A 22,834-nucleotide genomic window follows, 5' to 3' on the forward strand; every position below is an offset into this window, starting at 1 on the left:
GGCGGCGCGGGGGACATCAACGACTGAAGCATGGTCCGGAGTTCCTTCAGTTGGGTCTCCATGGCCGCGAGTCTAGCTTGTGCGTCCCCGTCCGCGATCCGCGCCGCCGCTGGGGCCGGTTCCATCGGTGTGTCGGCGGGGGTGGGTCGCCGGTGGGGTTCAGGCCCTCCCGACCGTTGGTCCGCTTCCTCCGCCGTCGGCTGGGTTGCTTCTTCGTCCTCCCCCATGCTTACCGCCATTGGGCTGCCGCTCCACGCCCGTGGCTGGGGTGCGATGTGGGGCGCGGGGTTCTCCGCTGGTTTCGGGAGGTATGTTGCTCCCTCCCGTGGCCGGGTTGCCTCCGTCGCCATCTCCCCTTGGGGTTGGAGCTGAGGCTCGGGTTGGGCCGGGTGGGCGTCCATGGCTCTGGGAGTCCGCGGTGCCTCTGGCCTCGATCGGTCCTCCTCTGCTTCTTGCCGTGCGGCTCGCCCCCCTTGTCTGCGTCGCGCCGGCCTCATCGTTCCTGGTCTTCTCGCCGTCTACTCCTCCCGCGGCTCGTTGTCGTCTGGTGGGGCTCGGCGAGGCTGAGTTTATGACTCTCAGCTTTATGTCATGCGCTGCCTACCTCCAAGTAACACACAGACACTGATTCCGTTGAAGCAGGCTCTGGTTTATTCGTAGTGTAGATACAGTGGTAGAAAAAAGCTGAGAGTGACAGGAGCGCGCCGGTGCGGGGTTTAAATACCCCGCGCCAGTCAGCGCCCCCTCACTCGCGGTTACGTCACCCCCCTTTGACCAACATGCTGTCTTGCCGGTAGGTGAGGGGTTGCGAGGCCCCGCTGGCGCTCTGGGATCGCCCATCATCGGTTTCCCTATTCCTCCGGTGATTGCTGTCAGCTGGGCGATCTCCGTTGCGCTAGCGCTAAGAGCTTGGGTGTGCCTCGCGATCCGCTTAGCCATTGTATCTTGTTGTTTAGTCTTTGTAAGTTGATGGCTACTTATCTTGAGCCCCTTCCCCTGTTTCCTTGTTATTGTCATGTGTGCCATTGCGCTGATGTCTTCAGCTCAACGGCACTCATGACACAACACCAGAAGGAATTAAAAAATAAACCCGTGATCTCCCTTTCCATAAGTATGCTATACTACTATTTTGTTAAAACTGAGATAAACCTCATTCTATAATTACTCTATGTGTTAAACTGGCTGCTGAGCACCTGACATGAAAAATAAAGCTCACTGTCAAAAGAGACAGATCTTTTTAATTTAAATGAAGAATCATTAGGAGTAACGCACAAATGTTACGCCTTTTAAGCTGTAGGATCCACAAAACCCTCACGCTGTTTGTTGGGGCAGCTAATTACTGCGTGTCATGTGTCAGGAAAATATTTGGATTTGGACAGCAAATCTAAAGACCAAAAGAGCTGATGCTGAATCTTACTGTGTAATTTCCTGATGTTAATAAGCAATGCAATTATTCTGTGTTCAAAGGGAGATGATCTTTTTGTATGCAAGTGTATGTGTGTTTAATTTCTTGTGTTCTGGACTGTGTTTTTTCTTCTCCAATCTGGGATCCTAGCCCATAGCTTAATCTTGAACTGAATACATCATGCTGATTACACCAGCCCACTTAGAAATGCCCTACATATTGTTAGGGATCCATTCAGCGTTCTTGAAAAGTTGTCTGTTCTTTACTCTGATCCAATATTCACCGGAGCATTCCGGATTGTGTAACAGAAGTGTTACATAAAGAAGAAACTTCAGATGCATTGCTCTGGTTTACAACAAGGCACGACAGCAGCTCCTGGTGTGGCCTGAAAGCAGATTGTTGTGTCATATGCTCATTATGTTGCATAAATGAAACTGTTTTTTTCCAAATGCCTAGTGCTTTACTTTCATTCCTTATGTTTCAACAGGTCCGTCGCTTTGCACTCCTATACAGCTCACAGTCCGGAGGAACTCGACTTGCAAAAAGGAGAAGGCATTCGTGTATTGGGAAAATACCGTGAAGGTTGGCTAAAAGGAATGTCACTGATCACAGGAAAAGTCGGAATCTTCCCCAGCAATTACGTTGCTCCGTTTTTCAGGTTTGACCTATGCTATTTATAGATAGAGATGTACTTGAAAGTAGCACAAATATGTGCAGAAGGTTTCCTCCACACTCCATATACTGGACTTTAATTGGTTTAAGATGAGTGAATAAGATTGGGTGGTAGTGCTGCCTACATAAATTTAGCTCCTGCTGACATGTAACCTTAATGCATATGCCTGGAACTATTTTGCCCAAAAAGGTAAAAGAAAAAATCAGCCTTGATTAGTGCCTCTAAGTTCTCTGTTTGTTTGTTTTTTACTTCCTGGAAAATGGCTATATATTGTAGCTTCCTAACAATAGCATGGGCTTCCCCTTTTCTGTAGCATAAAGTGAAGATTGAACTATAGCACCTAAAAACAATGTTTTGTAGGCTAAATGGGGGTAAGCAAATCAGTAAGAACTAATAGCTAGGTAGTACAAGTATACAGAACTTATATATGAAGGTCAGATGTATAAACTTCTATAAGTACAACTATAGTACAACTTCTAGAACTTGTATAAAATAGTCACAAAGTGAGTTGCTTGTATAAAATGGAAATACCAACCTAAAGCTTGGCCTTCTTGCTATCCTGGACTCTATTTCATTTTATTTCCAGTGAATAGCTTATCGTTGGTACTATACATACTGTAAAATTAATTATTCAAAGGGATAATTAAATCAAAACAACGTATTTACTAATTGAAATAATGCATTTGCTACAGATATTTGTAGTAGATCAGCACAGGACCACGGAAGAATTTTTTTGTTTGTTTGTGAACAAACATACATTGTGGTCTCTGGAGACCACAGTGAGAAGTTGATCCATCAGCTGGCATCAACAGTCAATGAACCTTTTGCAGCATTTGCTACACAATATATTTTATAGGTGATTAAATAACCATTATGGAACCCTTTTAACAAAGACCTTTGTGGCACCTTAAGAATTAACAAATTTGTTATGTTACATACTGGAGTAGATTATAGTCCATTTCTTTAAATGCATGAAGAATTGCCATAGTTTAGCAGTGTTCAGGACAGATCTCAGTGTGATCTTAGGGATAGAAGTGGCATTACAATTATTTCAGTCCAAAAGGTGAAATAGTAAGTTACTGTTACCTTCAGTTACATTGCAAGTTAATGTAAGACCTGTAGAAGCTGCTATGAAGGCTTGGTTAGCCTGCCCATTATTTAGACTTTTGAATCAATTTTTTTTTTTTTTAATGAAGCGTATTTATTGTTTAACCCATTCAGATTTAATCTGTAGGAACATCTAACCTAAATAACCAGAAAGTTTAGTAAGAACTATTGTATTTATGGAAGTAAAAACACCATTTTTCCCCATGAAAACTGGTCCCTGTCTATGATCTCTAACTAGGTATCCTATCATTTTTCAAAATCCTGTCCCCTAGAATCTTGAGTAGAAGGCAGTGGGGTAAAGAATTATCAGAAAGATGAGAAAAATGGAAAAGAAATTAAAAAACCAGGGCAAGGTGGAGGAAGCAGCTTGTTTGTGTCCAAGCCTTGCTTATAATGTCCAACTTATCAAGAGTTAGGTACAAAAATTGGTCTATCAATTCCTATTAGCTATTGGCTTACATAAGATCCTTCATATTCAGAGTTACCTTATCTCTGTGTTATTGTAAGCTACCTTGAATGTTGAAATAAACAGAAAGGTGAGTTATAAATTCAACAATAAATAAATAAAATACACAATCAAGATGGGCAAACCATATGGAAATTCTGTTGCCTTCATGCTCATAGGCTTCTGACAGTTACAGTATCTGGCTGTAAAAGTGGTTGCTCAATAAAATTGAGCCTCAGTCCCATCCAGCACAGTACGAAATATTTCTCTAAACTATGTATTTGCTTGCTTGCTCAGTTGTTTACTTACAGTATTTTATACTGTATATTGCTGGCTCTCTAAGGACCCCCAGCTGCTTACAAAATTAAACATAAAATCATTAAATAATTAAGTTCAAATATAACTACATAAGCATGCTAATGTCCATATGATGCAGTCATCCTCAGTTCTGAAAATCATAAATACTTAACAATAATTAAAAGCTTTGCAGGAAAGCTTGCCTTTCTGAATATCATCAGGGTGGGTGCTATTAAGATATCTGGGAGTAAGTTATTCCATGAGGCACTGAAGCACACCAAGTTTTTGCCACCTTCCCATTTTACAGGGAGGGAGAATCGATATCCCAGCTCACATCCAACACACCAGAAGGTCAGTTCTGCCTGAATTAGGTGAAACAAAAATCAAATGAAATTTGATGTACACTGAGGCTCTTATCTTTTAGGTTACCTTTAGTTAACTAACTCTAGTGGTGGGGCTAGCTAGGAATAATAAAACTTCTATAAGACTGCATGTTTCCCAGACTGTTGAGACAATAAAATGTATTTTCTACACAGTTTTATTTCACCAGAGAAAACTATTGTTATAATAGTTTTATAATTTAGAGATTTTCTCATCTTCTGCAGTTCTGAAAAATTAAATTTAGAGATTTTCTCATCTTTCGCAGTTCTAAAAATTAGTTGTTTAGCTCCTAGTTGCATAATTACAGGCTAGACATGGGTGTATGGGTGACAATATGCCTGGGGGGTGTTCCTGTATAAAGCTGAAGCTGCAGCTGAAGGCCTGTGGAGATAATTTCCTTAATCCCCTAAATATGTTCTGCTTTCATATGAAATCACCTCAAAACAACGTCTCTCTCCTGGGAATAGAAAATGGTTACTCTGAGAATGTTTAGCAGACCTGACTACTCTGTAAAAAGTGAGTTACTGAAGCTAGTTCAAGGAAGTAAAGAAATGTGTAGAAGAAAGTGGGTCCCACAGGAACATCAAGGGCTGGAAAAAGTTATTTTAAGGGAGAAAATAGTTGAGAGGAAAATCCTGCCTTCTTGAATTACGCCACCATGGATTTTCAGCTTACTCATTCAGTGATTTGCTTTTCCAGTCTCATTCTGTTCTTGAAAGGTTTCTTCTTAATCATCATTAACTGAAAAGTAAAATACAATGTGCTCAGCTATTTGAGGATGAGTAACACTGAGCTCACCTTTCCATACATTAATGCTGCAGCAATTTTTTTCATGTTTTGTCTGAGGTTTAGTGGGAAAAGCAAACTAGCTGGGCAGAATGTACCAGTCCAGACCTGAATTTGGGAATATTTTTCTTCTGCTATTCTTTTAGAAATCAAAACAATAACTTGCAAAGGAGTATAAATGGCCTTCCCAGCAATTTTGGTAAACTCTGTGTCCAGTTTATGGCCCTAGATGGATGTTAGTTCTGAGAAAGATCAAGTCAACCTGTTCTTACAACTTGGAGGTCCTACATCTGCCTCTCAAGCAGGTCTGGATTTCAGATCGTAGACCCAAAGTCGACCATTTCAGGTTTTATCTAAAACAACCTCCAGACTTTCCCTTCCCTTCCTGTTTTGTTTTTCCTAGGTCAAACTTTAAATTGTAAGTTCTAGGGTCATGGAACCTGCCTTCTTCTGCAATACATTAATAAATCATTAGACACAAAGACCGGGCAATTATGTCAATTGATTGTTGTCTGAGTGCCATTTGATTAGCCTTTCCTAATTTCAAATTAACAATCTCCCTTGGCTGGTGGCAAAAAAGTGCTAAGAAAAGCACCTTGCCAGTCAATTTCTATGTTCAGATGAAAGCCAGAATTAGTGCTATGTGTAACTGTAATTTTTTCCTGTATCTTCCATATTTGTTCTCGGTTTATTAGCTCTATATTATTGAACCTTGGTAAAGTGTATGCAAAGGGAACAGATCTATAGCAGATGGTAGCAACTAGTTGCCTTTTTTTTTTTTTTATCCATTCAGTCATGTCTGATTCTTGGAGACTGCCTGGACAAGTCCCTGCAGTTTTCTTGGCAAGATTTCAGGCGTGGTTTGCCATTGCCTGCTTCCTAGGGCTGAGAGAGAGGGACTGGCCCAAGATCACCCAGCTGGCTTTGTGCCTAAGGCAGGATTAGAACTCACGATCTCCCAGTTTCTAGCCTGGTGCCTTAACCACTACACCAAAATGGCTCTTACAAAATGGCTCTTACAAACTGACCTTACCTGATCTCAGAAAAGCTAGATAGGGTCAGACATGGGTAGTACTTGGATAGAAGACCACAGGAAGTCCCAGGTCTGTAAGTTGGGAAAAAAAAGTATCTGGACAAGGCAGTTGACAAAAGTATTCTGTTCTGTTGCCAAGAAAAGTACTTTGCATGGACAAGAGTATAGTCATAGGAAGTGAGCTTAATTCAAGGATATTCATCTTAATGTGCACAGTAGCACATACTTAATATCCTCTTTCCCCTTGCTTACCATACACAATAGCAAAATAGGAAGGAAAACTGTTAGAATGTGCTTGAATAAGGGTAAGACTCTCACACCATGAGGGTTCCCAATCATTCTGAGAGTCCTGTTGGCATTCAGGTAAACAGAAGTAGAAACACCAGATCTTGTCTGAAGGATGATTAGTTGTCATCTTTCTGGCTCTTTCCTCAATTTCAGTTAGAAATGGGAAGTGCTAATCAAACTGCATCAGCGTGATTGATGGCTGCAGGTATGAATTCAAGGTTTTAACCTATGCTGTTATGCTTGTTTAAAACTCTATTCAAATCATATATTATTTCTGAACTACTAGCGCTGGCTTGTAAACTTTTCCCTAATGATAAGATATCACTAATCTATTTCCCTCCAAGATGAGGTTTATAAACATAAATGCAAACAACCCAGTTGAAAAAAACTTAAATGTCTAGGTTGAGAGCCCCTTCTAAAATGAAAACAAAATCTGACCTTAAATAAATGATGGTCTTCTTAGGTGCCTAGTCTCCTTAATCAGAATGGGTAATAGCAGAGGACAGAGAAAAAGGACATACTTGTTCATGGTGTATCTCAACCATAGTAGCTAGATAGCAAATTAGTTTGAGTGGGTCTCTCAAGCCCCTGTATTAACTTTGAGAGGATAATTTGTCATTCTTCAAAATGGTGTATCTTCAGATGATTACCATGTAATGTTTGGACAACTGAATGTTGTGATACCTGAACATACAAACTGCAGAAAGCGGAGTGAAAAATGACAGGTTGTAGTCTGTGGTTTGAGATGTGGAATGCTCAAAGAGCTACCTAACTAACCATGTTATTACTTTATGCATTTCTTCCCTCACTTATATTTTACCATGTTAAGTTGCTCAGTTTAAGCTGGAAACATCAGGGCCACTTTTGGCCCAGGATCATGCTTTCTGATATGCACTAAATTTCCTCAGAATAAGGAAAGCCAGTTATTCTTCATTTTTCGGGATCATTTTATCATGATTTGGCATCCAATCACATCCTGGACCAATAAAGTGAACAATCCAACACAGAGCCTAGGAAGATTAGAAGCAACTTTACAAAGTACCTTACTTATGAATGTTATTGTGCATTATCCTTTGGAAACCAGTTCATAATAACTTGATGCCTTCGTTACTGTGATGAATCACTGCCCCATTATTAAACCATTGGTCTTTTTTTTTTTCAAAGCAAAGAATAGTCATGGGAAGATTATCAGAAAAGACCACGAGGTGCTGTTTTTTTCTCCTTGAGAAGAAGCACAAAAGCTGCTCCATGGCTTAGGTTCATAGCAAATTGGGAGCACTTAGATTATTTAAGCGCACTCTGCTCATGCGGAAATTGATGGCACTCTCAACAATTTAATGGACTTAAGAGCTCCATGACCTTGTTGGCCTTGTCAGGGGAAGAAGATGCACAAAGATATAATCCGATTGGACTGCAACCATTTTGAAAGAAAAAGTAGAGGGGAAAAACCCACAGTTAGAAAAATAGAATTAGAAGTGGGAAAGAGTAAAACAACTTCCTTGACTTTTGTCTTTCAAGATCATAGCTTCCTTGGTGCTTCATCAAGAAGTCTCCTTAAGTATTAGCAGTAGGTACAACTGTTTGTTTTTGCCTATAGGGCATCAGAGATACAGTAATGCTGGCTGCTGGTGGATTTTCTTTTTCCATCAGAAAATTTTAGCAATAATGATCCTTTCAGAATCAAGTCCAAGTTGTTTGTTGGTAATGCTTTTTTTTTGCTTGAAAGCAAAATCTAAGATAGCTCGAAGCTAGCTTGTCAAAGCTCCCATTTGGCGTTAAAATAAAGAGGCAAATACCAAAATGGCATTAAGTATTGTCACAGCTTTTATAATACACAACTTCATAAAGATCACCTGAAACTTGCTTATAGGAGACCCATTTCCCTATTCAAGGAATGTGTCTGTCTCTTCAAAAGCTGTGTTCAAGCTTAATTATCTAAAATGTCTCAGGCCTTGGGTAAAAGTTCTCATATAAGCAGGTACCATCGCCAGTAACTGTTTAAAATTAGCTAGCCAAGTCTATTCTTCAGTTCTACCCACTGCCTGAATATAAATGCTTCTTCCTCCAGAGCAGGGTTTCTCAACCAAGGTTCTCTGGTACCCTAGGGTTTCTTGAGAGGTCACTAGGGGTTCCCTGGGAGATCACAATTTATTTAAAAAGTTATTTCGAATTCAGGCAACTTCACATTAAAGAGCCAAGTTTCATTATTTTTAGTTTAAGAACACTGTTAATGCATATATACAGGCCTACACATGAAACAAATATAATAATTCTGTAACTTCTGGCCTATATTTGAGCCTGAATGTGCAGGGGTTCCCTGAGGCCTGAAAAATATTTCAAGGGTTCCTCCAGAGTCAAAAGGTTGAGAAAGGCTGCTCCAGAGGAAGTTTCTTCTTAGTTACTATATTAGCATGTGTTCAGCTTGTGGGCCTTACACCTTCTAGAAACTTTTATTGTTCCTCCTACCACTGGAAAAGTTGTTTGGGTCAGTGATGGTCCGGTCCCACAACCAGGCAAAATTCTGACTGATACGCTGTTTGCACTTCTTTGTTTCTTGTTTATGGCAACAAATAGACCACATTTGAAATATCACTGTCCATATAAGCTTTGCCTTAGGGACAATGAAAATTGTGAGTTATGCTGAAGAACAGTTCCTGACATGGTGATTTCACAAGGTCTTTCTCCCTGACCATTTATTAAACCCCTCCAAAGCTTACCACTCCTGGCCACCAAAATGGTGCTTCTTATAGGGAACTGCTGCAGCTGGAGAGTCCCTTTCATGCACTTTTTAAAACCCATTTTCATCTACTGAACAGTCCATTTATCAACTTCCTTTTTGTATTGTTTTCTGGAAGACAGAATAAATTTTGCAGCTGTTCCCATACTCATCCCCCCATATAAACCAGAAAATGTGAAATTAACTCTAGATGAGTTTGCACATGCTTATTATCTTCACAACCCTCTCCCTCCACTGATTTTTATTTCCAAGTGATTTACTTGGGTAATGGGTAATTTTGGTAATTCTGAATCATGAGTACATAAATTATCCACATTTATTACCCATCTCCCATCCCATGGTTCCTTTTATTTTGCATTGCTTGCTCTCAGGTAAATACCTGCTGCCTCATAAAGCAGAGCCACAGGTACCAGCCCCATGACCGTTTCCACCCACTCCAATGGTCAAGTTTCTCTTAATTGTATAAGAGCACAGTGGGGAAAAAAAACTCTACAGGTCATCGCAGGCCTTAAGCATATACGTATGCATAGCTCTGTTTACAGGCTAAACCGAGGCAGAAACATTTGTGTGAGGCAGTAGAGCATCAACACTAGTAGACTAAAGCCAAAAGCTAAAAATAAAAACACCTTAAAATATGATTAATTCAGATGAGCAGACTTGTCAGTCACAGAAACATTGCAAGTGTTTCCATACAATGAATTTGTTCACCCTGCCAAAAAATTTATGCTGTTTATATTAACCAAAGTAGTAAATGCCTGTGGGGTTAGGCCTGAATGGAGCCCTATTTTTCTGGTTTTGATTTGTGCAAAAGGTTTGGAATTTGAAAATTTCTAAGTTTAAAACAAGCTGCTTTGATCTCTTAAGAAGGGATCCAACCTTGTTACAGCCTTACCTTACTGGCCTCTTCAGAAAGTAATCAAAATGTTGCTAGTAAAGTCAGAACAAAATGGCACACTTCCTGTGAGGGTCAGATGTTTTGCATGCCATGGTACTTAAAATATTCACGGTTGGGTAGAAATGTTAATAATAGGCCTGAGCTATTTATCATGAAAAGATGACTCACGGTGTTTTAGTTTGCTTTGTGGAAATGCAGAACCTGCAACATTAATACTACAATCCTGATTGTCTGGAAGAGTGAGGGGGAAAAAATCTGGTGCTTGATGAAAAAAGTTAATGCAAGATTAAAATGATATTTTAATATTTCAGTTCAGCACATAGAAATGTTTGCTGATGTGGACTGATCTACACTTTGTTTTTACTTTTCTAATAAAAAAATAAAATTCCTGAGCCTGAATTGCACAGCTATGTTTCCTATCTAATGACCTAAAACATATCTGCTTGCTAATGAACCATCTCTCTCCCTCTTATTTTGCTCTCCTGAACAAACAGAAAATCCTCCAGCTTCCCTGGTTCGAAAATGCCTTCCCTTTATGCAACCTGGACATTATCCACTTCCTCACTTTCATCCCAGGGAAGCATCTCAGAGAACCACCCAGGGCAAAGCAGACCTTTGAAGTCTCTGGCTTCACCTGTGAGGAATCTCTCTCTGCCCAGCGCTTCAGGGCACACAGCATCACTGAGGAGAGGACGGAATAGCAATAAGAAGAGTAAGTCCTAGTGTGAGAAACAAAGAAGTGGACCTGTTCCCCAAAGGCAGAGATATGACTAGAAACCCTTAATTATACACTAAACTCAGGACAGATGCAGTAAACATTATAAGCTGGATCAGAAGTCTGCCCTACCAAAGACAAGGATGCATTACACACAGCCTGGAACAATCCAAAAGGTGCAGGAGGATCAATTTGTTAGACACTATGTGTCAGATAATTTTTTATGAGGGGAGAAATCAAGTTAAAATTCTATGTCTCCCTGGAATGTTCAGGGTTTGTTTAGAGACTGAAGGGATAAAATAAGCAGTGTTGGCAGCAACTTTAAAAATCTGCTGTTACATAGTTCTTGGAAGTTGAATGAGGTCAGTGTTCATTCTGGAACAATATTGATGTAGAATTACTATAGAATTATATTGGCAGAAAATAATCTGCTAGGCACAAAAGTGAGCTTAGAGGACAGTAGTAACTATTATTAGGCATCATCATTGAACATGCTATTTTATAGACCATTATGCGCATTTGTTTTAGAACAAATGAAATGCTTAGCAGAATGGGATCCGTTTGGTTCAGTCGTCTTTCATTCCAGATTAAGTACACAAAGGGTATGAATGAGACTCTTATTCAAAACTCCTATCTGTGGGCCTCTTTCTATTTGGGGGATGGTGGGGTTTCCAGGAGCCTTTCTGACAGGATCTGAGCAATAGATACTCTTTTCTGCCTTCTTTACCCTTAATGCTCTGGGCATTTGTCAATCATTTGGGCACTCTAAGGAAAAATTGGGAGGGTCACGAGGAAATGTCCAGGTTGGAGCCTATGAATAGGTCACAATTTTTCTACACTCTGCCACAGAACAACATAGCACCGTATAGGAGATACTTTGAGTAAATAAAATAGCTATCGGGAGCAACAATCCACTGCAGCCAGTGCAAAGCGAGACAAATGACAATGCAAAGGGAAAAAAATCAAATAATAAAAACGAGTGATGAAATAAATGTGGTTTCTACAAATGAAAGAAATGAACTGAGTAATGAGATGAAGCAAAATTCTGTGGCCACTTTTACTAAGTACATCGTTAGAAAAACATGTCATAAAAAAAATTGGTGAGGGAAGAAAGGCAAGTACAACTTTAATTGGATGAATATATGCCAGCTCCAAGGCACATGCTGAGTATTTATTTCAGTTCAAACCTTAAACATCTTTCCTGCCGAAGCTAGATTCTGAGTAGGCATTTACATGGAGGAGGGTAACACAAGGTGAACATTGGAGAGTTATACCGGCATGTCTTCCACTCTATCAGACTGTTGTCCATCTTAGACTAGTGCAGTCTTCTCTGACTGGCTATGGCTCTCCAGGAAGGAGTCAATGTAAAATGTTTTCATGCAAAGTCTAGACCCCCGAACTTGTGTTTCTGGGAGGAACCACTAAGCATAAGGGGCAAAAGGGAAAATGAGTTGAACCATTGCGACAGATTTTTTCCCCAGTAGCTGAGGGTGATGGAACTGGAGGAACACAGATTATGATGAGATCCTTTTCTAGCCCTGTCTTTTGGGGTTCATTAGTTCAGGACGGAGGATGCTTAGAACATGCTTCATGCAATCCATGTGCTCTCCTCCAGTGTTAGCTCACCCTTGCAACTTCCTATCAGCTCTTCACATTCTAGTGGCATGTCATATAGTGCTGATCAGCTCAAAGTCTGGGATTTGGTTAAACACTGCCATTCAACTAATTTCTCCCACCCTTTTAATATGAATTCTCAGCAATATGGTTCTGAAGGGCTTACTGTTATCTTAACCCTCCTCTCCTTAATTATTTGTCTCTCAGATGGATCTTTACAGAAGCCTTTGCAACCAGGAGCCCTTATTCCATTCACCAACTCTCTTCGGCGACCTCCTCCAACTCCAGTACGATCGCAACAGACTCCAATATATCAATCTATTTCCACTTTGCCCCGAGGAGTTGGCACAGCTGATACAGGAATCAAACTGGGCATCTCCCATAATTCTTCCTTAGTGCTATTGCCCCGAAGTGGAGGCAGCAGAGCTCCCTCCGTGTGTAGCTCAGTCATTTTGGATACCAGTGAAGTACCAAAGAATGAACTAGCTGTAAAACCGCCTGTATCTGCTCCACCTTCCATTCTGGTGAAACCAGACACCTTCAAAAACACCACTGAGAAGGTAATAATAGGGTCTATCCATGCAATAATAGAGTTATAGTTGTCAAATGTTAAGATACGACAGAGTATTGACAATTCTGTGTGGACTTAGTAATATGGTTTAGGACAGAAATGTGCTACATTTTAGGAACCAAGAGGCACATGTGGCCTATTGCAAAAATCTGAATTTAAATTAATTAATTATAATTAACATAATTGTTTCCCATATTATAATGGTATGTGGGAATGACCTAAGGAGACTGAGCAAAGAGATGCTGCCAAGGGAACAGATAAGAGACAACATAGCCTGCAACTGGATAGTGGGCAGGGCAAGAGGCTCAGAAGGGACCCTCCCTAGTTCCTCAGGCTGTAAAGGTGCAGCAGGAAAATTGTACTTTCAGACTTGCAAGATTCTGTCAATGAATGGAGCTTTACAATAAAGTAGAATTAGCTCATCTGATCATGTTTCCTATTTTGCCCCACAAGGCCAACACTTATATCTAATTATTTCTACCCTTCTATCACATTAAAAATTCAGCATCATTCATGATTTCTCAGGGAGCAGTTGTCAAGTGGATGGACACTATACCCTATTTTTTCATTAACATCACCTGTCTGAACCAGAACACCAGTCTGTTCTCCCAACACACATGAAATTGTCCTTATTCCTGAAGATTATACTTTGAGATCAATTAGCCTCAGTCTTGAAAATATTTAGAGTTAAAAAACACCATGTATAAATAGATATCACTAAATTTGTACTGTAATGCTGGTAATGTATATAGTATTACTTAAAGTTCAGTTATCTTCACAAATAATCTTTCAATGTTCTTTATAAGAACATTGTATGGTGGACTGATTTTGTTTCCATATTAAATCAAAAGAATGATCTTATGTAAGTCTACTTAGGAGTTAGTCATCTATACTTCCATACCCATAACACAGCTTCCATTCCACACGAAGAATAATTTCTGTCAACTATTGACCTCTCTCACTAAAATTTAGCTATAAATGGCTCAGTAATTGTGGAGAAGACTCACATAATGTACTTCACAGAAATGTTTGCTCCTTCACAAAAAAATTCCAAGACAACCTAGTTCTGTAGATATAACCATTAACTCCCCTTTCAAACATCTGGGCGGTGTGCTAAAATATTACAGAAGCTATCTTATGAGAGGGGTAAGGTAACTTGTCTTTTTGCATATTGCTAGAGAAATTGTAAAACAGAATTTAGTCTGCTTGTTTTGGATATGTGTATGCAGTGGCATAGCAATGTTTCTGGAAGCCTTCTGGAAATAAATTAACTGCAGATGTCTTTATTCTACTTGCAGCAAGTGAAAACAGTGAGATTTCAAAACTACAGCCCACCACCATCCAAGAGACATAATTCTGTATCTTCACCGAACCTCTCCATTGGCAAAGCTGAACAAGGAGTAGTTACAGAAGCAATACAATCAGAATCATACGTCAAGGGCCCAGAAATATCAGCTTTGTATTCCCATCGCATTGTCTCTAGTTCAGTTCATCAGAAGAGGATGCCACAACACAAGACCTCACCACTGGACCTTTCTAGCCAAGCAGGTCACCCAACCTTTCCTACAAAAAGAGAATTATAATAGCATCTCTGAGAACTAAGTGGTTTAACTCTATTTGAATGGCTTTGTTTTGGACCTGCATTATTACTCACCGTTTGTAAACATGCAAAAGGATCAGCACCCATATAGGATTGCTTAAGTCCTTTTAAAATGTTTAAATTTTACCAACGGGCTCAGCCTCTTTTAGGAGTCTAGAATCTCACTGACGATTATGAAATATCACATCTCCCAACAGTATGGGAAGTTCTTGTTTTGTGTGGCTCAGAACTATACCTCATGCTGGATGAGCCTGCAATATTCTTCATATGCAAAAACTAGCACAGTTGCCGTGTCAATTCTATTATCATTGTTAGATCTAAAAATAAGCAAGGAAAGGATTAGGAATGTGGAGGCTATTCAAAATCCACATTGCTCTAAGTTCAAAACCTCTACAATTCATTTGTGAACAAGAACAGTGAGTTGTTTTGTTTTGTTTTGTTTTCTGACCAGTTTTTAAGCACAGTTTAACCACCATCCTGTCTTTCTCTCTTTTGGGGCTGAGCTGTCAGATTTTTCTTCTACCTTAATGTTTCCATTTGCACTTTTCATTTACGTTAGAATTCAGAATGCTTATTTTTTTAGAAATTAAAAATCATTTGCAGCTTCAAAAACATTAATAAACTCACTGAGCAATTCTCACTTAATAGAAGGACCTGTCAGTCTTTCCTTTGCCCTGCATGCAGGCTCTCATCCACACAATGCTTGATTAAGACCATCTTCTCAGATTCTCCCTGACTACCTAGCCTCAACAATAAGCAGAATTGGAATTCTATCATATTAACTAGTTGTGACTGATGTTTAGAGTGGCACTATATATGCAGCTTCATTTTGTTCCCCTTAAGGGTTCAAAGGTTGTACATTCTAGCTTGAACTAAGGAAGCACACCATTTTGTGATTGCTCCTGCAGTCCCATTTCAATAAATGTTGGAGCTAATTTTCTTGGATGATTGCATGGAACCAATGAAGCTAATGCAACACGTTGGATGTCTGTAACTGCCGTACAGCATAAAGAAAGCTTTCAAGAACAAGTACAGTCAAATGCATGCTCATCTTCATCTCTTGCCAAAGGCACAATAATGTATTCTTCTAGCTTTACTCTATTTGGGACTCACACTAACCTCCCCTAATTGTATGGAAGGCAAGCAAATGTTCCAAACACACACAGAATAGGTAGGGGCTTTCAATGTATGGGGTACTCCACAAATAGAACAAAAAAAGATAAATCAAGAGATTAATATTTGATTCCAGACCAATTCACACATGTCTGAAAACACTTTATTTTTCTATGTAAAAGAACAAAAAGGCCACTAGATAGAAACAAAGGAGACATGTTACCAGCATGTTTTTTGGTTTGGGACCAAGATATTTTGCTGCCTGAAGAGCTCCAGTGTAAGGCTGGCTTGGTGCTTCTCCCTGTAGGGCTGGCTTGGTGCTTTATTTTGCCCTTTTTTCTTGACACTCATGCTGATTTACAGGAGCCTTCCCAGTTGTGAGATAGGTTAATCTATGACAGTGGTTGGGCCCTGGAGATCCAGTGAGGTGGGGTTTAAACACAACCCTCTGACTCAAGTCCCAACAATCTTCCCTGTTTCCAGTACATTCTTCAGGCACTATCCAAAACACATCATAGAATGTGTAAACGCAGGCAGGACAACTCCACCTCCTGATTTTACACATGGTATCTGTCTACAAGTGGTACCTCTAGAGCATGAACATCTCTGCAGGGCAATGGGACACTGCATAAAGCTCTCTGAGTCGGCTTTACAGTCAAGTGGCAACCAATGAATGTACAGCTGTATGTGCAAAGTTTTCCTCAGTTGAGAAATGTGTGGATACCTGCTACAGACCAACTCACATGACGACGAGTCATGCAAACCCCAATTCCTCGTATGTGTATATGGTTTGGGTAATGCCTGCAAAGGGCTACACTGAGCAAGTGCCCTGTTCCTTGTGGATAATTTGTTGGAAGGGGTACATTAAAAAAAATTCAATATAGATTTTTTTTTTTAAATAGCTGCTAAAGCAAATCTGACTCGAGCTGGGGTGCTGTGTGTGAACTCAAGCCATTTCCTGGTCTTGATTATTCCCATCAGAGTTATACATGCACCTCTTTTGGTCAATATGGGCCCAATTCAATTTGCCTTCCTCCCGTCCTTTTCATAAAACATGCCTTCCTTTAGAAACAAGACAAGCTACATGAGCAAAACTCCATGGGAAAACCCTTGACTTCCAGTGAGGATTCATGGCAAACTAGGTGTCTCTAAGGAGCGAAGGTGGCATTGCAGCAAGATCTGTGGCCAGATGGTTTCTAGCTGGCCAAGTCTCTCTGGAGAAAGGAGAGACTGTGAGATCACCCACTTGTACGCTGGACAGCTGCTCCTCATAAGTAAACTGCAGGAACTGAGGTTTCTGTAGTCAGCTTGTGAGTTGAGCGGCCGGCCGGGAGTTGGATTTCCATCCAGCTCACAGCTGCAATGTAGCCTTATGGACACAAAGTTCTGCTGAGCCTAATTTCTTAACCACTTTTGGAAATCGCTTCTTAACTGTTTTTCAACTATTAAGAACTTTTCGATTGACAAGTTTTATAATCACACCAGGTGAGTTTCCTTTAATCCTTAGTGAAATAAGCTTTAAAGATAAGTTTAAGGACATTAAAAAAAAAAATTGGAATAAACAGCAAACGGGTGATTAGAACATTTGATTTTGAAAGTTATAAACAGACTAAGTGTCCAGATGGATTTGAAATAAGATTTTGAAATTAATTATAAGAATCCTTCCCATGTGAAAATGCTGTGTTCTGAATTCTTAAAAACAAAAACATGATAGGATGGGAATTTGAATGTTGGAACTCTAGAGGGAACCAGAAGGAACTAAAGATTACAGTTAAAGAAGAAGAGCACTCAAATTTGACTTATACAGAATGGAGCAAAATGCTTTTAACATTGGACATACTGGAGAATATTTGTGAGCAATGGATCCAGAAGCTAATCTTAAAAATGTCTGCCATTATAGATAGACTGTGTTCAGATGTTAAGGAAGAGGAACAAGTTTTATTGGATAAAACAGTCTGATCTGAAAGTGGATTTAAAAATGACAAGCTACAAGAATGATATGGAAAAAGATGTTACACTGGATATACAAATGAAACTGGCTGATGTCTTAATAATTAAAAGGGACATACAAATGGCAAACAAAAAGAGCAACTTGAATAGCTTTCTTACATTGGATTTACAAAAGAGACCAGTTAAAATCCTGAAGGATCTTGTGAGAAGGGACAAAGAACAAATGAAGAGAAAAAAAAGCTTTAGGACATTATTTGACGTGATTAAAGATTAAGATTGTTAAAAGTAAAAGGAAGGAATATGAAGTTGGTTTATTTGATCAAGGTTAAAATAGATATGTTGTTATTTCTGGTAACCCTTAATGGACTTTTGCTGACCAGGACTGAATGATGAGGTTTTATGGATCTGTTTATAGAGATTAGATATGGGATGAAGAGATCATTTGTTGTATTTTAAGAGAAGATGATAAGTTGTTAAAATTGTTTATATTTGTGACAAAGAGGGAAGTCACTTCTTTACATATTTCTTTTCTTCTTCTTTGCTATATTGTTATTTTTTCTTTTCCATTTTTTCTTTTTTTTCTTCACTTTCTATTTTTTATTTATTTTATTTTTTGTAGTTTGTATTAGTTTTTATCTGTTTAACTGTAATGTTTAATAAAATTATTATTAAAAAAGGACAAAGGAAAACTCCTTCCTCTGGGTTTAGCTTTAGAAGTAATCAATATAATGCATGGGAACAGCTTCATATGATCCAGAACTTCCTTCCAGTGCAGATAGAGGGTACACGGTGGGGAGAAGCAGCCTGCTACTTTGTTCTTCCCTTTCGGTGTCCCAGTCCAGATCTGGGCATGCCTGGTGTATATTCTGTAAAAAGAGTGTGGCATCACTGCTGGTACAGAAAGTATCACTTCTGTCTGACTCAATGACTAATAAACATGTGGAAAGGACTGTATCAAGCTCACCTCTATATCAAGCTCAATGATCACAAAGACATTCCTGAACAGGCAAGGATAATCATGCCTCCCACAATAGCATCTAATCACCTAACTGAACTCTTTTAAAAACTGAATCCTTAGAGAAGCATCATTCGTTGTGGGCTGCCTATTTATACCTTCCTCATATGAATGCAAGTACACATTGATGAGACTCACTTATGCCAAAAATAGCCATTGCTTGAGAATGTGTAAATGGAGTCACTGGCAAATGCTGCGTCCACTGAAAACAGTGGTGGGTAGAGGCCGGCTGGAAAACCAAACCAGAAAAATGAAAAACGGGCTAGCATTTCACAGCCTGGGGGAGGCAGTATGGAAGGGGGGGGGAAACAATTTTCAGCCTTTTACATTAATGTGCCTGTTTTGAAAAGCAGAGCAGGCTGATTTGATGATAAAGGGGTTTGTGGAGCCAGAGGGACAGTTTTGCTGCATCCAGTGAGACTCTTGGGCCAAAGGCCTGACAGTCTTGACACAAAACCATGACTAGCTTATGATTACTTGCCTTTAAGCAGCTGGAGCCTTGGCATGGGAAAAGCTTTAGCTTACTATATGCTGCCGTAATTATTTTCCAAAAGGAATTATTTGAAAACAAAAACCTTTCCAATCCAACAGAAGCAGCTGTTCAGAGCTAGTGCTATGGCTCATATGAATGCCAAACCTGCTGCCTATCTCAACTATTTATTTGCTTGATTGCCAACCACATGAAGCTGGAGGGAACAGGAGCTATCTAGAACAGTTTGATTGCCAATATTTGCCATTTGTGTAATACTTCTCATCAGCTTCATTCATGTTTCTCTCATTTTAGTCTCCGGAAAGCTAGGGAAGGCCCCTTCTGAAATGCTTCCCATGCTTTTTGCCTACCTGCAGACTGAGCTGCCTCATATCAGACCATTGTCTGGACTGTGGATCTTCCTCCTGTCTCCCAAGGTCCTTCCCACATACCATCTCATATGTATTGCCTTAGGCAGAATAATAACTTGGGCCAGTAGAGGTTTTGATTCAGAGACAGTTTGATTGAACCCTGAAAACCATACAAAGAATGGATTACTGTCCTTTTAGCAGCTGTTTAGTCAATGTAATGCACCATTTGTCACACAAGTTAAGTGACTGACCATATTGCCAGTATCTTAGCCCTCATTGAGTTCTCTTTTCCTTCAGTGGGAGAAGGAATCATCTACAGTAGTTCTCGCTTAACGACTCCCTGTTTAGTGACCATTAGAAGTTACAGCAGGGCTGAAAAAGTAGCTTTATGACTGGTCCTTATACCATCGCAGAGTCCCCACAGTCATGTGATAGAAATTTGGATGCTTTGCAACCTGTGGGTATTTACAACTGTCACTATGTCCTGCGGTCACATAATCACCGTTTGCTTGCTTCACAGCCAACTTTCAACAAGCAGAGTCAATGGAGAAGCCAGCAGTAAAATCACAATTTGCGGTCCATGTGATGTCTCACTTAATGACCACAGGTTATTCACTTAACAACTGTAGCAAAAGTGAGGTCATAAGCCTGTCACAGTTATGTGATGTCTCGTTTATTGACTGCATTGTTTAGCGATATTTGCTGATCCCAATTGTGGTTGTTAAGTGAGGACTACCTGTATTGCCTTAACAGCAAGGCTGGGTAACCTATAGCCTTAGATTCCTGAAATGTATTTTTGTAGCCCTACAATTCCACCACCAAAATTCAGTAAGTGACAAGGTTTTCACCAATTTTAGATCAGGCTTTAAACAATGAATAACGAATTCTTTTTTTAAAAGAACGCAGATATATTCCACTCCTAAAATGAAAGAAAACAGAATATCCCAGATCCCTCTATTTATGTGACATGGTCTTACCCCCTTGACTCTCCAGGTACCTCCCAAATTCCCCAAAGAGGAGCCCTCAATGCTTAGCAAGTGAAACGTGGTTCAACATCTGCTCCAGATAGAAAGAGGGAAACTAATGAGACAGGAGGCATTTTAAAGCCTTCGAAAAATCTGTCAAAGCACAGTAAAATAACAGTTGGTCAAAATTAGCCGCCTGTTGTAGCACACTTATACTCCAAAAATAACAGGCAGAAAAGTATCATCAGAACCACTGTTGCAGTAAGATACTTGCCTTGAAGGGTTAAAACAATGAAAGAGTCCCATGCTAAGCTTTCTCTGTGGCCACAGTTTATCCAGGCTTGTTAAGAGATTTCAAAGAATTCCCCGAGGACATAGTTTTCAGAACTGTTAAAAAACTAAGCTCCCCCAAATGGCAGGTACTTTGGGAACTCTTAAAGCAAAGATCAAAAATATAAACACCAGGCATGGCTAGCCAACAAATCACAACTAATCCCATGCTAGCTACCTTTGCTATTAGATAAACATGTCAAAAGCTAAGTAATATAATTCAAGACCTTTAACCTTTAGGCCAATATATTTCTAGCATATCAAGGAACAGATATGCTGAAATAATCAGCTGAATTTAAATAGCTAAGAACATCCAGTTTGGAAAAACAAATTACAGGTGTCTTAACTCTTGCCTGCTGTTCACCCAACAAAATTTTTGGATGGGAACAATGTAGCCTAGAAGAAACCTGAGCACGTTTTCTTTTTCTGACACTGCACTGATGCAACATCTATCTTCAGCACAAAAACAAGCCATAGGGTCTTTCCCCACCACTGAGTTGAAGCACCCTCCACCTCTCCTTGAGTTGGCAGAAAACAATGCCAGCATGAAATTGGCTGTCCTCCTTGCCAATCCCTATCCTGCCTGTATCGCCTCTTATTCAAGTGTTAGCAGTCACCTAACTGCCCTCAAAATAATGGGTGTCAAACCCTAACACAATATACATATCTGTGACTGCCCTTGGACAGTAACAAAACTATAATCCTAATTTAATTTGGAACAACTTTAACCTGTTGCAGTCATGATCTAGTGAAAAGATGAAGACAACATTTTGGGAATGCAAAAAAAAAAAAAGTCAGCATCTTTGCAATGTGTATGCAGCTCGGAGAGTATCTGTAGAGTTGGGAAATGAATAAATCTCAGATTGTAGGGGGTTGCCATGAGAAGCTATAAAATTAACTTGGGTGCTAAAAATCTTGCTGCAAGGTGATGAAGCTAGAAAGAGTCAGAAGAAGAAATGGGATCCTCAGATGTTAAGGTAAATAGGAAGGAATAAAGTTGAAGAGGTCACAGGAAAGAGATAAGGATCTTGTAAGCAGACAGTGTAGAATCTGCAAAGAAATCAAAATTGGGAACCTCCCAAAAGGAGGAGGAGGTTGTCCCCAAAAAGTTGAGAGAAACAAAACTTCAGGTTTGGGAAAGGATATAAAAGCTGTGAAGTTGTGAGTACAAGATACTTCCATTAGACAGTGAAAGACACACAGAGGGGAAGAAAGGACAAGAGCAGAAATTAGCCTGGAAGCAAAAAGAAAAGGAAGGAGCAAAATGTTCAAGTTAAGGAAGAGACAGGAAGTTTATTCCTATGAAACAGCTTAAGAAGAAAAAGGGAGATAAAAGGAAAGGCTTTCAGGTAAGGAAGACAGAAGGACCACCTGTGAATGAGAGGTAAAGGAAAGAAGGCACAAGACTTTGACAGCTTGGCCAATGAGCAGCTGGATTTTTCACTCAGGGAGAGCATCCAGTACATGTTGGTTGCAGGGAAGAGGACTACCCAGTGTGTGTTGGCTGGGAGTGGATTGTGGTTGACCAAGTTAAAGAGGAAGAGAAGCAGATGAGAAGATTCAAGAAAGATCAAGCAGCCAAGAGGTAAAGAGTGAGAAAGTTTCTGTTCCATGAGACTTTTCCAAGGCAGGAATGGCTTACCAAGGGAGGGGGAAGAGGTTAGTTGTTTTGAACTGTACTGCCTTTTGAAAGAGGCTTTCCAACTGTTGGGTGACAGAGAAAGAGACTGCTGTCTCTGTCCCCCTCAGGACCAAAGAATGAATTGCCACTGAGTTCAACAGTTGTTGATTAAAGCTGTTCTTGTACCAGTATGATAGCATCTGAACAGCTGTGCGACTATTGGTTCTGAATACAAGTAGTAACGCTGTTCTTGTCTGTTCATGCCTGGAGGTTTATATTTTGCTTCATGGAGGGAAGGGGAGAACCCCCTTAAAGATCTTGCCAGTAGAAGGATTTGCAGCAGGCTTGGCTAAAAGACATTCAATTAGAGCTGAAAGAGATTCTATGGGAAATCTCTGGGGGAATCAGCTCTCAAACTCAGGAGCAACCATTTTGTTAAAAAAAGAAGGAAAA

At 39.9% G+C, this 22,834-nt stretch overlaps 1 protein-coding gene across 1 annotated transcript in view; it reads left to right on the forward strand.

The window, feature by feature from the left end:
• Window positions 1–14,549, forward strand: part of SH3RF2 (SH3 domain containing ring finger 2) — a 79,485-nt gene extending 64,936 nt beyond the window's left edge. The window contains 5 exon segments of the mRNA XM_063292891.1: window positions 1,893–2,063; window positions 10,542–10,759; window positions 12,584–12,936; window positions 14,246–14,521; window positions 14,523–14,549. Coding sequence (XP_063148961.1) covers window positions 1,893–2,063; window positions 10,542–10,759; window positions 12,584–12,936; window positions 14,246–14,521; window positions 14,523–14,549 — 1,045 coding nt within the window.
• Window positions 14,550–22,834: the final 8,285 nt, after the last annotated feature.

The sequence above is a fragment of the Candoia aspera genome, chromosome 2 (assembly GCF_035149785.1).
Source record: "Candoia aspera isolate rCanAsp1 chromosome 2, rCanAsp1.hap2, whole genome shotgun sequence".
NCBI classification, from domain to species: Eukaryota; Metazoa; Chordata; class Lepidosauria; order Squamata; family Boidae; genus Candoia; species Candoia aspera.